Genomic DNA, 20,727 nt, shown 5'->3' on the forward strand with positions numbered 1-20,727 from the left:
GGCAGTGACCGGAGATCCTGTAACTATAGCGCCCAGCAGTGACCGGAGATCCTGTAACTATAGCGCCCGGCAGTGACCGGAGATCCTGTAACTATAACGCCCAGCAGTGACCGGAGATCCTGTAACTATACGGCCCAGCAGTGACCGGAGATCCTGTAACTATACGGCCCGGCAGTGACCGGAGATCCTGTAACTATAGCGCCCAGCAGTGACCGGAGATCCTGTAACTATAGCGCCCAGCAGATCGGAGATCCTGTAACTATAGCGCCCGGCAGTGACCGGAGATCCTGTAACTATAGCGCCCGGCAGTGACCGGAGATCCTGTAACTATAGCGCCCAGCAGTGACCGGAGATCCTGTAACTATACGGCCCAGCAGTGACCGGAGATCCTGTAACTATAGCGCCCAGCAGTGACCGGAGATCCTGTAACTATAGCGCCCGGCAGTGACCGGAGATCCTGTAACTATAGCGCCCGGCAGTGACCGGAGATCCTGTAACTATAGCGCCCGGCAGTGACCGGAGATCCTGTAACTATACGGCCCGGCAGTGACCGGAGATCCTGTAACTATACGGCCCGGCAGTGACCGGAGATCCTGTAACTATAGCGCCCGGCAGTGACCGGAGATCCTGTAACTATAGCGCCCGGCAGTGACCGGAGAGCCTGGGCTGGTGAGTGTAGTCAGAGTCCCTCACAGTGATGGGGAGCAGCTGCCTCTCAAGGTCAGTGCTTTCAAGGACATGTTCATAACACCAAGGAAAACACTGGCTACAAACAACGACTGTCTGGGTTGTCTCAGTGATCATAAAAATCGCATCTCAAGTCTGAACGTAACAGAATCGCAGCATGTAAACAAGCTCAGTCCCTGCACAATCTTTATAACAATACAGATGATGCAGTAGGGCGGGCGGGGCGCGGATTCCTCCTATCAGAGCAGCTCCCTAAGTCAGGTGACGCTCGGCTCCGCCCTCTAATGCGCAGTTCGGCGGTGACGTCAAGGTAGGTGGTTTCAATCTCGCGAGACGCGTTGTCTCCGTGCCGGCCAATGACCTGCGTCGGTCTCGCCCACGTGTTTTCCCGAGGCGGGGCGGAAGTGGTTTTCGAAGTGCATTGTGGGGAGTGTGGTTCCGGTGTGTGGAAGCAGCCCGGTCCGGAGCGGACTACAACTCCCATCATCACCGTTCCGAGCGACCTCTGCGGACACTGAGCCCACCCCGGAGACCCCCGCAGACCCGCCCGGTGACCGGACATCATGAGAGACAGACAGAAGCGCCGCAAGGAACGCACGTGGGCCGAGGCCGCCAAGATGGTACCGAGAGGGGCGGGGGCGGGAACCGTGATCGGGGGGAGGCGAGGGGGATGGGCGGCGGTGCTGGGGAGACGGGGAGGGGGGCGCAGGGGGGGTTATACTGAGGAGCCGGCGGCGGGGCCTATACCGGGGGAGGCGGAGAGTGCCGGGGCCCGGGGGATAATATGGGGGGCGGGGCCGGAGGGGGATGGGAGGTGATTGTTATACTGCTCCGGGGGGAACGGGGGCCACAGAGGCCACAGAGACCATCACCTCACACACTGATCCTGCATTATACTCCAGAGCTGCACTCACTATTCTGCTGGTGGGGTCACTGTGTACATACATTACATTACTGATCCTGTAATATACTCCAGAGCTGCACTCACTATTCTGCTGGTGGGGTCACTGTGTACATACGGTTACATTACTGATCCTGAGTTACATCCTGTATTATACTCCAGAGCTGCACTCACTATTCTGCTGGTGAGGTCATTGTGTACATACATTACATTACTGATCCTGTATTATACTCCAGAGCTGCACTCACTATTCTGCTGGTGAGGTCACTGTGTACATACATTACTGATCCTGAGTTATATCCTGTAATATACTCCAGAGCTGCGCTCGCTGTTCTGCTGGTTGGGGGCGCTCCCGCTCTGAGTATATACACATTACCTGTCGGCTCTGGGTTACGGGGGGAGGTGAGAGACAGAGTACTGTGAATGAGAGCGGCGCTCGCAGCGGGTGGTCCGGACCGTGTGACTGCGCCCAGTATGATAGGTATGCTTTAACCCCTTAAAGTGACTGTACCACCAGGGCGAGGCTGAAGCACTGGAGGCGGCCGACCCACCCTAGTGGGAGGAGACCCCCGACCCTGTATGACATGTCTCCACTAGAATCAATGGATCCCTATCAGAGGGGCGGGGTTTCCTCCCACTAGGGGTGGGTCGGCCGCTTCCAGTGCTTCAGCCTCGCCCTGGTGGTACAGTCACTTTAAAGGAGAAGTCCGGCCAAAATTTATTTTTGATATGTTGTTACTTATGAAAAGTTATACAAATTTCTAATGTACATTAATTATGGGAAATGCACATATACTGCTATTTCCCTTAATTTAGTGTATCAGGAAGTGTTAGAAATATCTCTGAAGAAGTGACGTCACGACCCAGGGTGTAATTCCTATGGAGTGTCCAGCAGGGGGCGCTCTCTATATAGAAGTCTATGGGACTTTATTGTTTCTATGGGTTTCTATGTAATGTAATGTAGTGTACAGTGCTTTATTGAATGAATACATCTATGGAATACTTTGGGGAGCAAGTGTCCTTGCTCCCCAAAGTATTGCATAAATGTATTCATTCAATACATTCAATACACAGTAAGCCCACCGATCCGCCGCATTTCCGCCGCATTCCCGCCGATCCGCCACACGCTGATCTGCCACATTCCCACCGATCCGGACCATATACATTGAACTACAGCTCCCATCATCTGCTTCTAGTATGAACAGGTGATGGGAGCTGTAGTTGGGTTATGGATATGACATGCCACCGGGCGCAGGGGGGAGCCGCTCAGTACACAGGAGCGCTCCCCCCTCCTCCTCCTCCTTCCGTGATAACTTCCGCCTATACCAATGCTGACTCCCTGCCTGGCCGCCGCTCTCCGCTCACATATACCGGCTCCCGGCATCAGCGCGGACACCAGGATGCATCGGGAGCCGGTATGTATGGGGGGGAGAGCGGAGAGCGGCGGCCAGGCAGGGACTCAGCATTGGTATAGGCGGAAGTTATCACGGAAGGAGGAGGAGGAGGGGGGAGAGCTGCTGTGTACTGAGCGGCTCCCCCCTGCGCCCGGCGGCATGTCATATCCCTTACCCAACTACAGCTCCCATCACCTGTTCATACTAGAAGCAGATGATGGGAGCTGTAGTTCAATGTATATGGTCCGGATCGGTGGGAATGCGGCGGATCAGCGTGTGGCGGATCGGCGGGAATGCGGCGGATCGGTGGGCTTACTGTGTATTGAATGTATTGAATGAATACATTTATGCAATACTTTGGGGAGCAAGGACACTTGCTCCCCAAAGTATTCCATAGATGTATTCATTCAATAAAGCACTGTACACTACATTACATTACATAGAAACCCATAGAAACAATAAAGTCCCATAGACTTCTATATAGAGAGCGCCCCCTGCTGGACACTCCATAGGAATTACACCCTGGGTCGTGACGTCACTTCTTCAGAGATATTTCTAACACTTCCTGATCTACTAAATTAAGGGAAATAGCTCTATATGTGCATTTCCCATAATTAATGTACATTAGAAATTTGTATAACTTTTCATAAGTAACAACATATCAAAAATAAATTTTGGCCGGACTTCTCCTTTAAGGTCTGTGCCAGTTTCCATTCTTGTCCTCCTGCTACATACGGCCACAGCACTTGTATTTCCCCTACAGACCCACTTGGACCCTAATTTTTTGCGCCACTCGTTGGACTTTGTCAGACTTAATTTTTTTGCATAAAATGTGCAGCGAAACCAGAAAAGGTTGTGTGGTAAATGTGAATATAAAATGCAATAAACCGGCCGTGTTGTCTGCGCTCCTCACATCAGTGCCATTACAGCAATGTGAACATTAAAATCTTATAATAAAGCAAAATGTTCCTCTAAATGTCTCTATCCCTCCTTATAGCGCTGTTATCCTTTGCTGACGTCACCCGGGCGGGCCAACGTCTTTAGCGCATGCGCAGTACCTCAGCGTCTTCTCCCGGCGTACTGCACATGCGCAGTGTGCTAAAGCCGCCAGCCCGCCACCGCCATGGAACACAGGCCCCAGGTGACGTCAGCGGAGCGCACCCCCCTGGGTGTGATTACAGCGCTCGCAACCGCCCAGGACTGACACTAGATACGCCCACCGTGACGGCTTTCCTGGAATTACCATATAGCGCGAGATTTCATAAAAGTAAGATGACGGTGTAATCAAGGAGGGCACGGGGGGTTCAGGGGGATGTTTGGGAAGCGTGCTGGCACATCCCCCAGCAGTTTCCTTATCAGTAGGGGCATTTTCGACATGATTTAATTATTTTTTTTTATTTTTATTTTTTAAACATTCACAATTAATTTGAAGCCCCCTGGGGGATGTCTATACACACAGCACTGATCCCCTATATACACAGCACTGATCCCCTATATACACAGCACTGATCCCCCTGGGGGACGTCTATATACACAGCACTGATCCCCCTGGGGGATGTCTATACACACAGCACTGATCCCCTATATACACAGCACTGATCCCCCTGGGGGATGTCTATACACACAGCACTGATCCCCTATATACACAGCACTGATCCCCTATATACACAGCACTGATCCCCCTGGGGGACGTCTATATACACAGCACTGATCCCCCTGGGGGATGTCTATATACACAGCACTGATCCCCTATATACACAGCACTGATCCCCCTGGGGGACGTCTATATACACAGCACTGATCCCCCTGGGGGACGTCTATATACACAGCACTGATCCCCCTGGGGGACGTCTATATACACAGCACTGATCCCCCTGGGGGATGTCTATATACACAGCACTGATCCCCTATATACACAGCACTGATCCCCCTGGGGGACGTCTATATACACAGCACTGATCCCCCTGGGGGACGTCTATATACACAGCACTGATCCCCCTGGGGGACTCCTATATACACAGCACTGATCCCCCTGGGGGACTCCCATATACACAGCACTGATCCCCCTTGGGGACTCCTATATACACAGCACTTAACCCCCATCAGGCATGTCCCTGGTGGCCTTGTTAACCCCCATCAGGCATGTCCCTGGTGGCCTAGTTAACCCCCATCAGACATGTCCCTGGTGGCCTAGTTAACCCCCATCAGACATGTCCCTGGTGGCCTAGTTAACCCCCATCAGACATGTCCCTGGTGGCCTAGTTAACCCCCATCAGGCATGTCCCTGGTGGTTTATTTAACCCTCCATCAGGCATGTCCCTGGTGGTTTATTTAACCCTCCATCAGGCATGTCCCTGGTGGCCTAGTTAACCCCCATCAGGCATGTCCCTGGTGGCCTAGTTAACCCCCAAATAAAAAAAAATAAACATCCCACTCACCTTACCTCCGCTCCCACGCTGCCCATGTCCTCTTCTGTCCCAGGTCCTCTGTGCCGGTCTTCTCCTGCAGGCGACGCGCGATGAAATGACGTCATCGTGCGCGGCCCGCAGGAGACTGAAGACACGCGCCGCTTTGCTGATAAAGAAGCCGGCATAGACAGCATCCTCCTGTGTCCGGCAGCTGTCACAGAAACCGGAGGATGCTGTGTATGCCGGCTCCTTCCTTCCTCCAGAGCGGCGCGCATCACAGGGGAGCTGCGGGCCGCATCGGGAGGTCTCTGGGGCCGGATGCTGCCCGCGGGCCGGAGGTTCCCCACCCCTGCCCTAGGGTATGTCTCTACACAGCACTGATCCCCTATATACACAGCACTGATCCTCATGGGGGGCGTCTATATACACAGCACTGATCCCCCTGGGGGACTCTTATATACACAGCACTGATCCCTTTGGGGGACTCCTATATACACAGCACTGATCCCCCTGGGGGACTCCTATATACACAGCACTGATCCCCCTCGGGGACGTCTATATACACAGCACTGATCCCCCTGGGGGACTTCTATATACACAGCACTGATCCCCCTAGGGGACGTCTATATACACAGCACTGATCCCCCTAGGGGATGTCTATATACACAGCACTGATCTTCTATATACACAGCACTGATCTCCTATATGCACAGCGCTGATCCCCCTGGGGGACTCATATATACACAGTGCTGATCCCCCTGGGGGACTCCTATATACACAGCACTGATCCCCCTGGGGGACTTCTATATACACAGCACTGATCCCCCTGGGGGATGTCTATATACACAGCACTGATCCCCCTAGGGGATGTCTATATACACAGCACTGATCCCCCTAGGGGATGTCTATATACACAGCACTGATCTCCTATATATACAGCACTGATCTTCTATATACACAGCACTGATCTCCTATATACACAGCGCTGATCCCCCTGGGGGACTCATATATACACAGTGCTGATCCCCCTGGGGGACTCCTATATACACAGCACTGATCCCCCCCTGGGGGACTCCTATATACACAGCACTGATTCCCCCTGGGGGGGGCGTCTATATACACAGCACTGATTCCCCCTGGGGGGGGCGTCTATATACACAGCACTGATTCCCCCTGGGGGGGGCGTCTATATACACAGCACTGATTCCCCCTGGGGGGGGCGTCTATATACACAGCACTGATTCCCCCTGGGGGGGGGCGTCTATATACACAGGACTGATTCCCCCTAGGGGGGGGGGGCGTCTATATACACAGCACTGATTCCCCCTGGGGGGGGGGGGCGTCTATATACACAGCACTGATTCCCCCTGGGGGGGGGGGGGGGCGTCTATATACACAGCACTGATTCCCCCTGGGGGGGGGGGGGGGCGTCTATATACATAGCACTGATTCCCCCTGGGGGGGGGGGGCGTCTATATACACAGCACTGATTCCCCCTGGGGGGGGGCGTCTATATACACAGCACTGATTCCCCCTGGGGGGGGGGGGGCGTCTATATACACAGCACTGATTCCCCCTTGGGGGGGGGCGTCTATATACACAGCACTGATTCCCCCTGGGGGGGGGGGGCGTCTATATACACAGCACTGATTCCCACAGGGGGGCGTCTATATACACAGCACTGATTCCCCCTGGGGGGCGTCTATATACACAGCACTGATCTCCCATTTAGATCAATGCTTTGTATATAATACAGCACTGATCCATTAGATCAGTGCTCTTATTACTCTTGGCTGCTGCAGCCAAAATCAATAGAATACCAAGCCGGGATCAGCGTTATTCCAACACTGAGGCCCTACTGGATAAGGACAAGGGATCTCTCCTTTGTGATCGCATTGCCCATGGGCATCTCCCAAGTAGACCACCACAGAAGGGGAACTGCAGGACATTTAAATGCAGCTGTCATGTCTGACAGCTACATTTAAATATCCTCATTAGCGGACGCTGCAATGCAGCAGAGATCACAGCGGTTCAGAGCGGGGTCGCTGCGTGGCCCCTCTCTGAACTCCCCTAACGGCGCCATGACATACAAGATACTTCATGGGTTGTTATGGGGTTAATAGCTATATAATATGTAAATAGTGACTGTGGTGGTGGAGTACACATAGAGTGGAGGCTGCAATATAATCATAGGGATCAGTGTGTCCTTGTAGAGCGGGGGCTGCAGTGTAATCATAGGGATCAGTGTGTCCTCATAGAGCGGGGGCATTACTATAATCATAGGGATCAGTGTGTCCTCATAGAGCGGGGGCTTCACTATAATTATAGGGATCAGTGTGTGTCCTCATAGAGCGGGGGCTGCAGTATAATCATAGGGATCAGTGTGTGTCCTCATAGAGCGGGGGCTGCAGTATAATCATAGGGATCAGTGTGTGTCCTCATAGAGCGGGGGCTGCAGTATAATCATAGGGATCAGTGTGTGTCCTCATAGAGCGGGGGCTGCAGTATAATCATAGGGATCAGTGTCCTCATAGAGCGGGGGCTGCAGTATAATCATAGGGATCAGTGTGTGTCCTCATAGAGCGGAGGCTGCAGTATAATCATATGGATCAGTGTCCTCATAGAGCGGGGGCTGCAGTATAATCATAGGGATCAGTGTGTGTCCTCATAGAGCGGGGGCTGCAGTATAATCATAGGGATCAGTGTCCTCATAGAGCGGGGGCTGCAGTATAATCATAGGGATCAGTGTGTGTCCTCATAGAGCGGAGGCTGCAGTATAATCATATGGATCAGTGTCCTCATAGAGCGGGGGCTGCACTATAATCATAGGGATCAGTGTCCTCATAGAGCGGGGGCTGCAGTATAATCATAGGGATCAGTGTGTGTCCTCATAGAGCGGGGGCTGCAGTATAATCATAGGGATCAGTGTGTGTCCTCATAGAGCGGGGGCTGCACTATAATCATAGGGATCAGTGTCCTCATAGAGCGGGGGCTGCAGTATAATCATAGGGATCAGTATCCTCATAGAGCGGGGGCTGCAGTATAATCATAGGGATCAGTGTGTGTCCTCATAGAGCGGGGGCTGCAGTATAATCATAGGGATCAGTGTGTGTCATAGAGCGGGGGCTGCAGTATAATCATAGAGATCAGTGTCCTCATAGAGCGGGGGCTGCAGTATAATCATAGGGATCAGTGTGTGTCCTCATAGAGCGGGGGCTGCAGTATAATCATAGGGATCAGTGTGTGTCCTCATAGAGCGGGGGCTGCAGTATAATCATAGGGATCAGTGTGTGTCCTCATAGAGCGGGGGCTGCAGTATAATCATAGGGATCAGTGTGTGTCCTCATAGAGCGGGGGCTGCAGTATAATCATAGGGATCAGTGTGTGTCCTCATAGAGCGGGGGCTGCAGTATAATCATAGGGATCAGTGTGTGTCCTCATAGAGCGGGGGCTGCAGTATAATCATAGGGATCAGTGTGTCCTCATAGAGCGGGGGCTGCAGTATAATCATAGGGATGCTTATTTCTAGCATTGTGTAGGTGCTGCTGCTATAATAAGACGTCTTGCAGTCTGCTCCCCACCCAGGATCTGCATTAGGTACAAATCACGATATCTACGTTTTTTTTTATTAGATATTTATATCAGTGATCTTCCTCTATTGCAAAACTACAACCCCCAGCATGCCCTGACAGCCCAAGGCTGGGAATTGTAGTTTTGCAACAGGTGGAGAGCGTAGATTTTTGTGTCTTCAGCAGAAAGCAGCAGCTGAGAACTGGGGGAAGGAGACGTAATAAGTATTGAAGGAATTGTTAGTGTCACCATGGGCAGCAACATATCAAAAGTTGTGTGTGAGTGGAATACCCCTTTACGAAAAATGTCTTATAGAGTAGGATCTGAGGGGGCGGGGTATGTCTCAGCAGCAGTCAGGTTTTATGCCCCGCCCCTGCAGAGCTGAAGCATTACACAGGGATGATGCTTTCTCTGCTGGTCTCACCGTGTTTCTCTTCTCACAGGTTTTGGAGAATTATTCAGATGCCCCAATGACCCCAAAGCAGATCCTGAATGTGATTGAGGCCGAGGGGCTGAAGGAGATGAAGTAGGTGACGTGGTGGAGGAGAGGGGTATGGGGGGTGGGGGCAGTTTCTTCTGTTGCTCTCTGCTGCCCTCTACTGTCAGGGTGAATTCACTGTATTGACTGCTCCGTTTTTTCTTTCCCCTTTTTTCTACCACTCTTTGATGTCGGCGGAATCCACAGGAGGTAAGACAGAGAAATGGGGGAGGGGGCAGGGATTTAAAGGGGCCGTCCAAGATTAGATAATCATGGCTTTTTTAAACATCGCCCCTTTGTTCTGAGTTTGTGTCCGGTACTGCAGCTTGGTGACTAGAGCGGAGTTGTAATGCCGTACTCATCCTGAGGACAAGGGTGGTGCTGTTTCCTGTTATAATCTGTGATCTCTTCCTCCCTCCGCAGCGGATCCTCCCCTCTCGCTTGTCTGAACGCCATGTTACATTCTAACTCCAGGACGCGGGAGGCGCAGTTCTACAAGCTCCCCGGCCGCATCAGCCTCTTCACCATGAAGGTTAGTCGCTAATGATGCCGGACTATCGGATATTCTAGAAAATTGGGGAGAATTCACATGCAGCAGGTTTCTGATAGTCTGGCTGCTCCTGATCTGTGGGGTCGTGACTGTGTGTCAGCGCAGCCGTTCACACTTGTCTGTTCCCCCTGCAGAAGAACGCGGTGCAGTGGTCCCGTGTGGTGTCGCTGCCCGATGACGGAGACACAGAGGACACGGCCGACGAGGAGGGAAGCCAATGGGCAGAGGGCGGCTCGGTGCCTGCAGGTGAGAACAGGAGGAGCGACAGGATGGGACCAATCCGCCATGTGTGAGAGGGAATTCTCCCCCCATAATGGAGACAGGGCTCCCCTTCATTCATATCTGACCTTTAACCCCTTAGATACTCAATAGGATCTGGTAAGAGGTGAAGGGCCCACAGACGAAGGCAGGGATGGGGAACCTCGGCTGGACAGCCAAAGCTTTAGCTGGAGAGCCAAGGTTCCCTGAAGTATACCAGAACACTGCAGAAGGATCAGCAGATCATTGTGGTGATTCCTGACATGAGATAGATAGACGTCCAGTCAGTGGCTGCAAAGGGGCAGCACTGCGCGGAACGTCCAGACGCCGAGAGCCTACGGAGCACGGACTGTAATGTATGCATCGGGGGGGGGGGGGGGGGGGGGGGGGGGGGGGGTTGCCGCTTACATACTCTCAGCGGGGTGACAAATCCTCTGCAAGTATGTAATCTCACTGAGAGGGACATGGAAGGAACCACTGCGGATTTCAGTGCGAACTCGCAGCATAAAATCTGCTGCAGATCCGTTGTGTGAACCCGCCCTAAAGGGAAAATCTGGAGGAAAAAAAAAAGTTCTTCTTTATGTTTGTTTTTGGGTTTTTTTTTTTTCTAACTATACTTTCTGGTCAGTATAAAGTGTATTCTTTATTTCACTTTTCAGGTCCTCCGTGACTATGTAATTTATATTTTGAGACTTAATAAAAAAAAAAGTGTTATAGATTCGTAATATTTTCTTCTCTTTAGAAATCTCCAGTTTTCCAGTACTTATCAGCTTCTGTATGTTCTACAGGAAGTGGTGTATTCTCTCCAGTCTGACACAGTGCTCTCTGCTGCCACCTCTGTCCATGACAGGAACTGTCCAGAGCAGCAGCAAATCCCCATAGAAAACCTCTCCTGCTCTGGACAGTTCCTGATCCCAGCTTGGCAATCCCTTACTATTGGCTCCTGCAGCCCATAACAATTGAGCACTGATCTCAGAGGTCAGTGCAGTACATATGTACTACACTTATCTCTGAGAGATCAGTGCAGTTACCATAGAATTCTCCTGCCATATAAAATAAGTTACCTATCAGTGTAATTGTACTGAGCTGAGGAACATGGATTACCTGTCAGATTTACCACAGGCCATAAACATGAAATCCCCTAAAATAAAATAGCTGCTTTTTTTTTTTCTTCAATTTTTTTGCTAATTTTTCCCTGTTTTGCAGCATATTTTATGGAAAAATTAAGTCTGTGATTGCCCAGTACAACTGGTGACAAACAGTAAGTCAACTTAGAAATCCTTCCTGGTACTAAGTTTTTATTCCTCGTCTTTGTTGCAGCAGAATCTTCCGGCAGCGCATCCTGCTCTCAGGAGTCACATGTTAGGGAGACCCGGTCCCTAGTACAGGTCAGTACCGGAGGGGTACACAGTCATGCTGTAGGGGGCAGTAGGGACCCTTCTCCCATTGCTGCTTATGTGTCTGGCTTAGATGTAAGTTTTGCTTCCCCTGATACGGTTTCTTACCTGTTCTTTGTGTTTAGATGAATAAGCAGAAGAGGAGAAGCGGGGTGCTGCTGCCTCGGGTCGTCCTCACTCCTCTCAAAGTAAATGGCGCTCATCTGCCGTCTACATCAGGTGAGGATTTATCGCTGTGTGTCAGTCTGTATACAGTGGGCTCCCCCTAGTGGTAGCTGTGGACAGCCAGGATTCATCATGTGACTTACTATGCAGGGGATTTGGAGCAGTGTATCAAATAGGGATGTGACTCTGCTAGACACGTGTTGACTATATCCTCTTGGTCTCAGGTTTGTCCGTTCGACGCGTAGAAAGTGAATCCTCCGGCAACGCGACTCTGACTTTTCACAGGCGGGCGGCCTTAAGCGGCAACTCCACCCATCATCTGAGAAGCATCAAGAACATCTCTGCTCCAGGTGGGTTCAACACGTTCTGTACCTTTCCTATATACCATATTTCTCTTTGTATAAGACGCCCCTGACTATAAGACGCCCCCCTTGGTTTAGACAAGTAAAAAAAGGAGAAAAACTATTTTAAGCTAATTAAACTTCCCTGGGGGTCTAAGGGTGCATTTACACAGACAGATTTATCTCCATGACAGTACACTATGCATGCACAATACACAACCAGTTCTGCTGCAGCATACGCTCAGCACTACTACATTACAGTACACATACATGGCTCTGCTATATAAACATACCCACAGACACGTACAGCGCTACTGCATCAATATATAGGCAAAAACCTCTGCTACATCACCCTACACAAGCAGCGTTACTACATAAACACACTCCTAGACCCACACCTGCTGCATCAACATACGCAAACAGCTCTGCTACATAACGAGACACACACCTCTGTTATATGCCCATCTATAAACAGGTCTGCTACACAAACATACCCACAGACACACCTCTGCTACATCACGACCCACACACAGCTCTGCTATATGCCCATCTATAAACAGGTCTGCTACACAAACATACCCACAGACACACACCTCTGCTACATCACAACCCACACACAGCTCTGCTACATACAGACAGATTTTCCTTACCTACCGTATCTGGGCTGTAGATTCCTCAGTCATGTGATACTGAGTAAGTTGCTATGAGGCTTCTACGTGTGAGAATCTGGATGTCATCCTTTCCTGCTATCCTCCAGCCGTGTGGCACTGTGCCTGAACGTTCCTGATATTTTGTTACAGTGTATCAGTGCAGCTGTGGCATCTATAGTGGAAGTGATATTAGGTCTATACAAGGTCCTCAGTCTCTGGATCTTCCTATATACTGACAGCAAGCGGAGATCTTGACTGTAAGATGTTCGTAAGTTGACATTGTCGTCTTTTCCCAGGACAAGTGCAGAAGAAGAAGGAGGAGGAGATCGACTTTGAGACTCCAGGCTCCATCCTGGTGAACACGAATCTTCGCGCCCTGATAAACGTGCGGATGTTCAACGCTCTCCCGGCCCATCTCCAGCAGCAGCTGCTGCTCCTCCTCCCAGAAGTGGACAGGCAGGTGGGTCACTCCGCAGATCCATCTCCTTGGTATTCAAATATAGACGATCCTCAGACTGACACATTGTAACGAACCATCAGGGTGGGGAGAGGTTTGTGCTCCCTAGGTGGTAAGCTCACAGAGCATTTTCTAGATTGGATGTCATAGGAACAAACCCTTAGCTGTGCAGATTTTTATATATCTAGAGCAGTAGTCCTCATTATCAGATGTTGCCGAACTACAACTCCCAGCATGCCCAGAAGCTACTGGCTATTATATATATCGGAGCGGCTTGTTACAACTACCCCCCCCCCCTCTTTGCAGGTCAGCCCGGACGGACAGCTGCGGATGAGTGGCAGCGCCCTGAACAATGAGTTCTTTGCTCACGCGTGTCAGAGGTGGCGGGAGAGGCTTGCGGAAGGTAGGGGCCCCCACATCGCTTATAAGGCTTTTTTGGCTTTTGGAGGGGTTTCTTGGGTAACTGTGGCGTCTTCTGCAGGTGAATTCACCCCTGAGGCTCAGATGCGGATGAGGCAGGAGATGGGGAAGGAGAAGAAAGTCGAGGACTGGAAGGAGAAGTTCTTTGAAGATTTCTATGGACAAAAGTAAGGAGTTTATGGGGTCTAGACTGCACTAGCGCCCCCTGTAGTCCAGACACTTGATGGGATTCGTGAAGCAGCAGCATAACAGTCTTCAAGACTTAAAGGGGTTGTCAAGGATCAGTAAAACATAGCGGTTTTCCTTCATTCTGCAATACCACACACAAACTGAGAACAGTAGTGGCGCCATTTCTGAAAGAAAGCTGCTGTATCTCTCTAATGCTGGAGAACCCTTTAAGTCCAGAATCAGTGACAACCTTTCCTTAACGTTCACCCATTCCCCTATTAGTTTAATTACATTGTGATCAGGTGGGGATTAGATCCTCCCAAATTATATTACAGTAATTCCATATATTAGTCCTGACAACAAACCGATGGATGATGTAGTCAGCCCCGCCCACTATTACAATTATTGCTTCTGTTTTGTAGGCTCGGATATTCTGAGGAGCCTGGATCTGGTGTGGAGGATAAGTCTATGGACATGACATATCTACAGCAAGAGAGGCCAAGAGCCAGCCCAGAACCTGCTCAGAAACAGCAGAAGGTTCCTGAGCTTCACATCAGAACTCGGAGGAGTCTCTACAGGAACCCGGAGAAGATCCAACAGAACCTGCCAGCCGCTGCCGAGGTCAAAGCTGCCGCCGTTGCTTCACCGACTCCAGAGAGATCAGAGTCTGATCCTTCATCTGTGGAGGAGAGATTGTCACCGAGAGATGACCTAAGCCTCCCGTCCACCTCCGAGAGAGTGCCCGAGCTTCATCCCGAGACCGCCTCTGAGCAGAAGAGGAAGAGCACCGAACCAGAGACCTCCAGCCCCTCCATCGAGAAGAAGCCACGGATGGAACAGCGTCAGTCCTTTCGTAACACAATTCAGAGTGTTCACCCCGAAAAGCCACAGCCCACCAAAGAGGAACCAAAAGTCCCACCAATCCGGGTATGGGACAAATATATATGTACAGCTGGTATAACATAAGCATCATTATACTTAGTGATATGTCCAGCTGGTATAACCTGGGGATCTCTTGTATATAATTATATGTGTACAGCTGGTATAACCTGGGTATCTCCTGTATACAATATATATGTACAGCTCATATAACCTGGGAATCTCCTGTATATAGTGATGTGTACAGCTGATATAACCTGGGGGTCTCTTGTATATAATTATATATGTACAGCTGGTATAACCTGGGTATCTCCTGTATATAGTGATGTGTAAAGCTGATAAAACCTGGGGGTCTCTTGTATATAATTATATATGTACAGCTAATATAACCTGGGTATATACTGTATATAATTATATATGTACAGCTGGTGTAACCTGGGTATCTCCGGTATATAATTATATATGTACAGCTGGTATAACCTGGGTATATACTGTATATAATTATATATGTACAGCTGGTGTAACCTGGGTATCCTGTATATAATTATATATGTACAGCTGGTATAACCTGAGTATCCTGTATATAATTATATATGTACAGCTGGTATAACCTGGGTATCTCCTGTATATAGTGATGTGTACAGCTGATATAACCTGGGCATATACTGTATATAATTATATATGTACAGCTGGTATAACCTGGGTATATACTGTATATAATTATATATGTACAGCTGGTATAACCTGGGAATCTCCTGTATATAATTATATATGTACAGCTGCTATAACCTGGGTATATACTGTATATAATTATATATGTACAGCTGGTGTAACCTGGGTATATACTGTATATAATTATATATGTACAGCTGGTATAACCTGGGAATCTCCTGTATATAGTGATATGTGTACAGCTGGTAATAGTATATAATGGTTTATAATGTACAGTAATTAATAATAGAATTTCTTTCTTGCCGTCTCCCTTTCACCAGATACAGCTTTCTCGGATCAAACCTCCCTGGGTGGTTGAAGGTTTGCCAGCTTACCAGATCTGCCCCCGGATCATCCCAAACCCTGATCCCTCTGGGTGCTGGCCTCCTCCCCGCTCGCCTGCTGACAGTCAGACCTGTGACCATCACACCCAAGCCTCCAGCATTGATCCCCACAGCCATCACCACCCATACGAAAGAAGAAACCGCTCCAGAGGCTCCAAAAGAAGAAGCAGAAAGAGAAGACATCGAGATAAATCAGCAAATCGCTGCAGAACACAACTACTGCCGGCCGCTACCGTGACCCCTGAGAAACCGGAAGTCCCGCGGGTCAAGATCAGCAGAGTGTCAAGTGTTAGCACCGACCCCAGCGACGACCTGACAGATTCTCTTACCAAAGAATGGCACCTGGATAAGGCGTGTGTCCCGGAGGACTCCTCCCAGGATAGCGAGCAGGAGGTCTGTATGGCCAACGCCGAGGAGGAGAACATGTGCAGCGATGAGAGGATGTTGGCGCCGTCTACGGATGGCGTCACAGGACAAGTTTTCGAGACTGTACCATGCGTTCTGGGTGACGTCTCCAACACATTTCAGAACAGGATCAAACAGGTCACATCCTGTGCGACCGAAAAGGATTCCTCGGAAAAGAAACCAGATGCGGCGCCAGTGGAGTGCGCCGAGCACCAGGTACTCCCCACCTCCTCCCTAGTGCAGCTACACTCATTGGATACAACAAAAACCTCATCAACTGGACCGTTGTCGGTGCATGCCAGTGACCCAACACCTGACACCCTGTTGGACTCCACCGGCAACCCATGCGGTAACGGTCGCCATCACGGCAACGTTCCTTGTCCCTCGGTCAACAACTCACAAGAGCCAAATGAGTGTGACCCACCCCATGGTGCTTTACAGGCGGGGTTCTTTCAGGAGACATTGGTGACCCAGCAGTTACCCGCTAGTGAGAACGTTGGCGAGTGCCCACCCATTCCTGGCTCCACCAATAATGGTTATAAGGGAAATCTGGCGGCTTCCTTACCTCTGGGCACTGTCCTCCCGTGCACGGCTGAGGATGAGCTTCCTGATGGCAGCTTTTCAGCAGGTACTAGCAATAGACTGGTAAGGTTGTGCTCGCCCTCTGGTTTGTCCCCTCTGGAGGCAGGAACGCACGGCAGCCCTGGCAGGGCCACCACCGTGCCGTCATCCAGCCCTCACCCGTTTAAGGAGACGCTCCATTCGCTAAGTTATTCAGTCGGCAAAGTCCCCATATTGTTGGATATGCCCTTCATCCAGCTCCAGAAGGAGGTTGGGGGCGTCCGCGTCCAGCTCCCTGTAGACCTGGCCATGTCTCCCACCCACAAGATGAAGGACGCCTTCCTGGAGATGTTGTCGCAGGACGTCAGCTCCTACTGTTACTCCGCCGGGGTGCGGCTCTCCTCCTCCTTGTCTGGAGATTACGCGGTGACGGGCAGCGCCTCGCTCTCGGTGGAGGTCTTCTCAGAGCATGGGGACGGCGGGGAGGAGCAAGTGTCGCTGAGGTGTTCGTGCAGCTTCAAAGCCATGACCATGTGTGAGGGGTGCGGAGCCTTCTGTCACATCGACTGCATCGGACCTTCCAAACTGTGCGTTTCGTGCCTTGTCATAAGATAATGGACTGACAGCTCGGGGACGGAGTTATAGCTTAGCAAGACGGTCTCCATCCTGAGCTAGGGTCCAGGGTAGGGAGGCACTACCGCTCCCAGCATGCCCTGGGGCGGCCTTTTGTCTGTCAGGGCATGCTGGGGGTGGTAGTTCCTCCCCAGGAAGAAGCGCAGGTGGCGACCCCTGGTTTTTAGTGTTGGTATTTTTCCTGTAACTTCCGGGATGTTCATATTGTATTATTGCTTCTTTTTGTTAGAAACTGAGAAACCTGCTGGTGACTATTACTCTTATTGTGATACAGACCTGATTGAGGGGGCAGTAATGGGGGCGCTCTCAGGTCCCCCCCTAAGCCGGCTGCATGGGGGGCAGATAGTAAGAGGCTGCTGGACGCGATCAACGCTGACACGCCCGATGCTGCCATGGAGTATAGCGGGATCCCTTCCATCCGGTCTTGTCTGATCCCTACTTTATGGCATCCAGCGCGTCAGCGAGCGGACGTGTCACTAGAAGTTCTGTGACTCTTCTACTTTGTATCCGTTTACACTGTAACAGACCCTCAGCTGAGGTATTGGTCTGGCCAGTCTAGCCAGATCTGTAGTTCTGTTACAATGTATCAGTGACCATTTACCTGAATGGAATATAATTGTAACAAACCTTCAGCTGTGAGAAGTATTACAGCCAGACATGTCTGCGCGCTGAGGGTTTGTGTTTACCTGCCCTGATACATTGTAGCAAACTACGAGGCTAAGAGCTGACAGGATTGTATACCATTGTAACAAACCCTCAGCTGTAGGAGGCATTACATCCAGAGATAGAAAACTTGTTGCAGAACTACACCTCCCATCATGCCTGGATAGTTGCTAAGCATGATGGGGATCCTAGTGTAACAGACCCTCAGCTGTGAGAATTTCTGTACAGGCTTTTCCATGAGGAATTGTAATTGGAAAGTATATGATAGTTGCAGAAGATGTGATTCCCGGGGGGGGCAGCAGCCTGAGAGCTATCGGCAAAACAGCGAACACTCCATCATCCACAATGCAGCGCAGCAGAACTTACAGATAGGAGGTTTTAATCTTTAGTTATAATTTATGTTTCTCCATGGAAAGCAACGTGCTAATGGTTTTTATCAAACATTTCATAGTGTCCCTTCTAGCGTTGCCCGTTGTTGACGTCCCAGTATTGGTGCCCTCGGACTGTTTGCCACCTTACTGCCCCATCAAGCCTTGCACGCTCATGGAGGAGAGCGTCCGGGGGGGTACGGGCTGCATGGCAGGGCTATGGTCAGTGTTCGGGGGGTGGGGGGTTGGGAGGGAGGTCAGGGGCAATGGGGGTTGTCCATCTTTTGTAATGCATGGACAGTATATCTGGAAGAAGCAGAAGGCGGGCTGTGTGAGCGGCTGTATATACAGGAGGAGAGATGGCTTCTGCATTCCAGTGTTTTATCCCTGTACTTATTATTATGGTGTACACATTTCTGGCCTATAATATAAATGTATATTCTGTATAGACGGCTGCGTGTGGCTCATTTACCGCCATGATTGGTGCTCATTTTCTGGCTTGGAATAGAATACTCAGGTGTGGACAGGGCTTAAAGAGGATGAACCGCTAGGTACATCTCTTTAATCTGAACCGACGGATCAAACGGCACGGTCACGGGGGAGCCGGTACCGCGGCCCGGTTCCCGTGTACGGCGCTGTTCTATGCACCAGAACCAGCTGGTGCTCAAGCACTGGAGGCTGGCCGAGCCGCCCCAAGTGGAAGGGAATTCCCTCCCCTCTATGATGCGGCTCCATTCATTCTAATGTAGCTGCGTCATACAGGGGAGGGAATTCCCTCCCAGTGGGGGCGGCCCGGCCTACCTCCAGTGCTTGAGCACCGGCTGGTTCTGGTGCATAGAACGGGAACCGGGCTGTGGTACGAAAAACGGACCGCGGTATTGGCTCCCCTGTGACTGCGCAGTTTGATCTGTCGGTTCAGAATAAAGAGGATGTACCTGTTGGTACATCCTCTTTAAAGTGTAACTCTCATTTTAATTTTTTTACAGAAATAGTGCAAGCGATTTCAGGGTTGTGTCTCCTGCTCACTCATCCCCCCCCCTCTATAAACTATAATGGACTCAGCAGAACCCGTCTCACATTTCTCCTCTGTAATGTAGATGACTTTGCCTGATAATAAGCAGATGAGGAGGCTGCAAAACAGCTTTTTGAGTACAGAAGACTTCTACTTAAAGGGGAACTCTAGGCAGAGGTTAAAAAAAATGAAACTTCTGCAGAAGCATAAAGCATTACTTACCTATCTATTCCAGTTTTGAAATGACCTAAAACCCATTTGTGTTGGGGGGGTTTGATCTGTTTTGTGTTTCTGCACTTCTGGTTGAGCAGATTTACTCCAATGTGAATTGGCACAGGGGCCATTCTTTTCACTTCCTGGATTTCTATCAGCTACCAGTGCGGCAAAACTTTACAGATACAACGCTTCTCAAACTTTTTCTACTGGAGCCTCACTCAACAGACCAAGGCAATGCCTGGGCCTCACCGGACTGACCAAGAGGGAGCTGGGCCTCACTATCTCTAGTGAAAGTCCATTTAAAAGCTCTAAATAATGCTAGAGCTAGCTTTCACCCATCTCCTAAGCTCTAGATAATAAAGAAAGTATGAAATAAATTAATAATATTGCCAAAATTGAGATTTTTGCAAACAGCAAAAGGACTGTGCAGATCAGTTACTTTTGTGAAAATTGGCTCCCCAGCTGGGCCTCCCAACAACTAGGGGGCGCCTCACAGTTTGAGAAGCACTGCAGTAATACATTGTATAGACACATCTATATAACTTTTAATAGAAAACAAGTTTTCCTTATTCAGAGTTCCCCTTTAATAACCCCACAATGGTCCAAATAGAAATTGCCATGCCCAATCCTGTCTTAGGAACCAGGGCTGTGGAGTTGGTAAGCCGCAGCTCCGACTCCTAAATTTTATCAGGACCGACTCCCGCCTCCGCCTCCTGCTACTTCATAAATGGCCGGTCATATACCAGGGGAGTTATTTATCACACTGGCTCAGCAGCTTCTCCCTAATGTCCTACATGATCCTGGGGCGACATCTGAAACATACAAAGGAAGCTTCTCCTGTGTGTGCAGTGGATGCAGCCAGTCTCCAGCCTCCATGTCCTGAACAACTCAGAACTAGACTAGATGGAGCAGGTGGTCTTTTCCTGCTGACAGTCTTCTATGTTTCTAACTAAATATTCACCATACTTAAAAATAAAAAAAAAAAACATTGCTAACAATGCCAGATACCTGTGAAATAATGGTCAGCCATAGTGATATACAGGTGGTCACACATAATGATATACAAGGTCATTGTGGGGGCACACAATAGC

General features: G+C 50.2%; 1 protein-coding gene across 3 annotated transcripts; it reads left to right on the forward strand.

Moving 5' to 3' along the window:
* Positions 1-1,090: 1,090 nt before the first annotated feature.
* Positions 1,091-18,854, forward strand: ASXL1 (ASXL transcriptional regulator 1). Of its 3 annotated transcripts, none has more exons than XM_069952830.1 (12): positions 1,091-1,307; positions 9,404-9,487; positions 9,860-9,970; positions 10,123-10,234; positions 11,567-11,634; positions 11,769-11,862; positions 12,033-12,158; positions 13,096-13,259; positions 13,563-13,659; positions 13,738-13,843; positions 14,267-14,771; positions 15,716-18,854. In XM_069952830.1, the coding sequence occupies exons 1-12, from the start codon at positions 1,251-1,253 to the stop codon at positions 17,357-17,359; spliced, it is 3,168 nt and encodes a 1,055-aa protein (XP_069808931.1). In that variant the 5' UTR covers positions 1,091-1,250; the 3' UTR covers positions 17,360-18,854. The 3 variants fall into 3 exon arrangements, with proteins under 3 accessions (XP_069808931.1, XP_069808933.1, XP_069808932.1); XM_069952832.1 differs by having other exon boundaries at positions 15,722-18,854; XM_069952831.1 differs by having other exon boundaries at positions 11,570-11,634.
* The last annotated feature ends 1,873 nt before the right edge of the window (positions 18,855-20,727 follow it).

The sequence above is a fragment of the Dendropsophus ebraccatus genome, chromosome 14, assembly GCF_027789765.1.
Source record: "Dendropsophus ebraccatus isolate aDenEbr1 chromosome 14, aDenEbr1.pat, whole genome shotgun sequence".
In the NCBI taxonomy this organism is placed as follows: domain Eukaryota; kingdom Metazoa; phylum Chordata; class Amphibia; order Anura; family Hylidae; genus Dendropsophus; species Dendropsophus ebraccatus.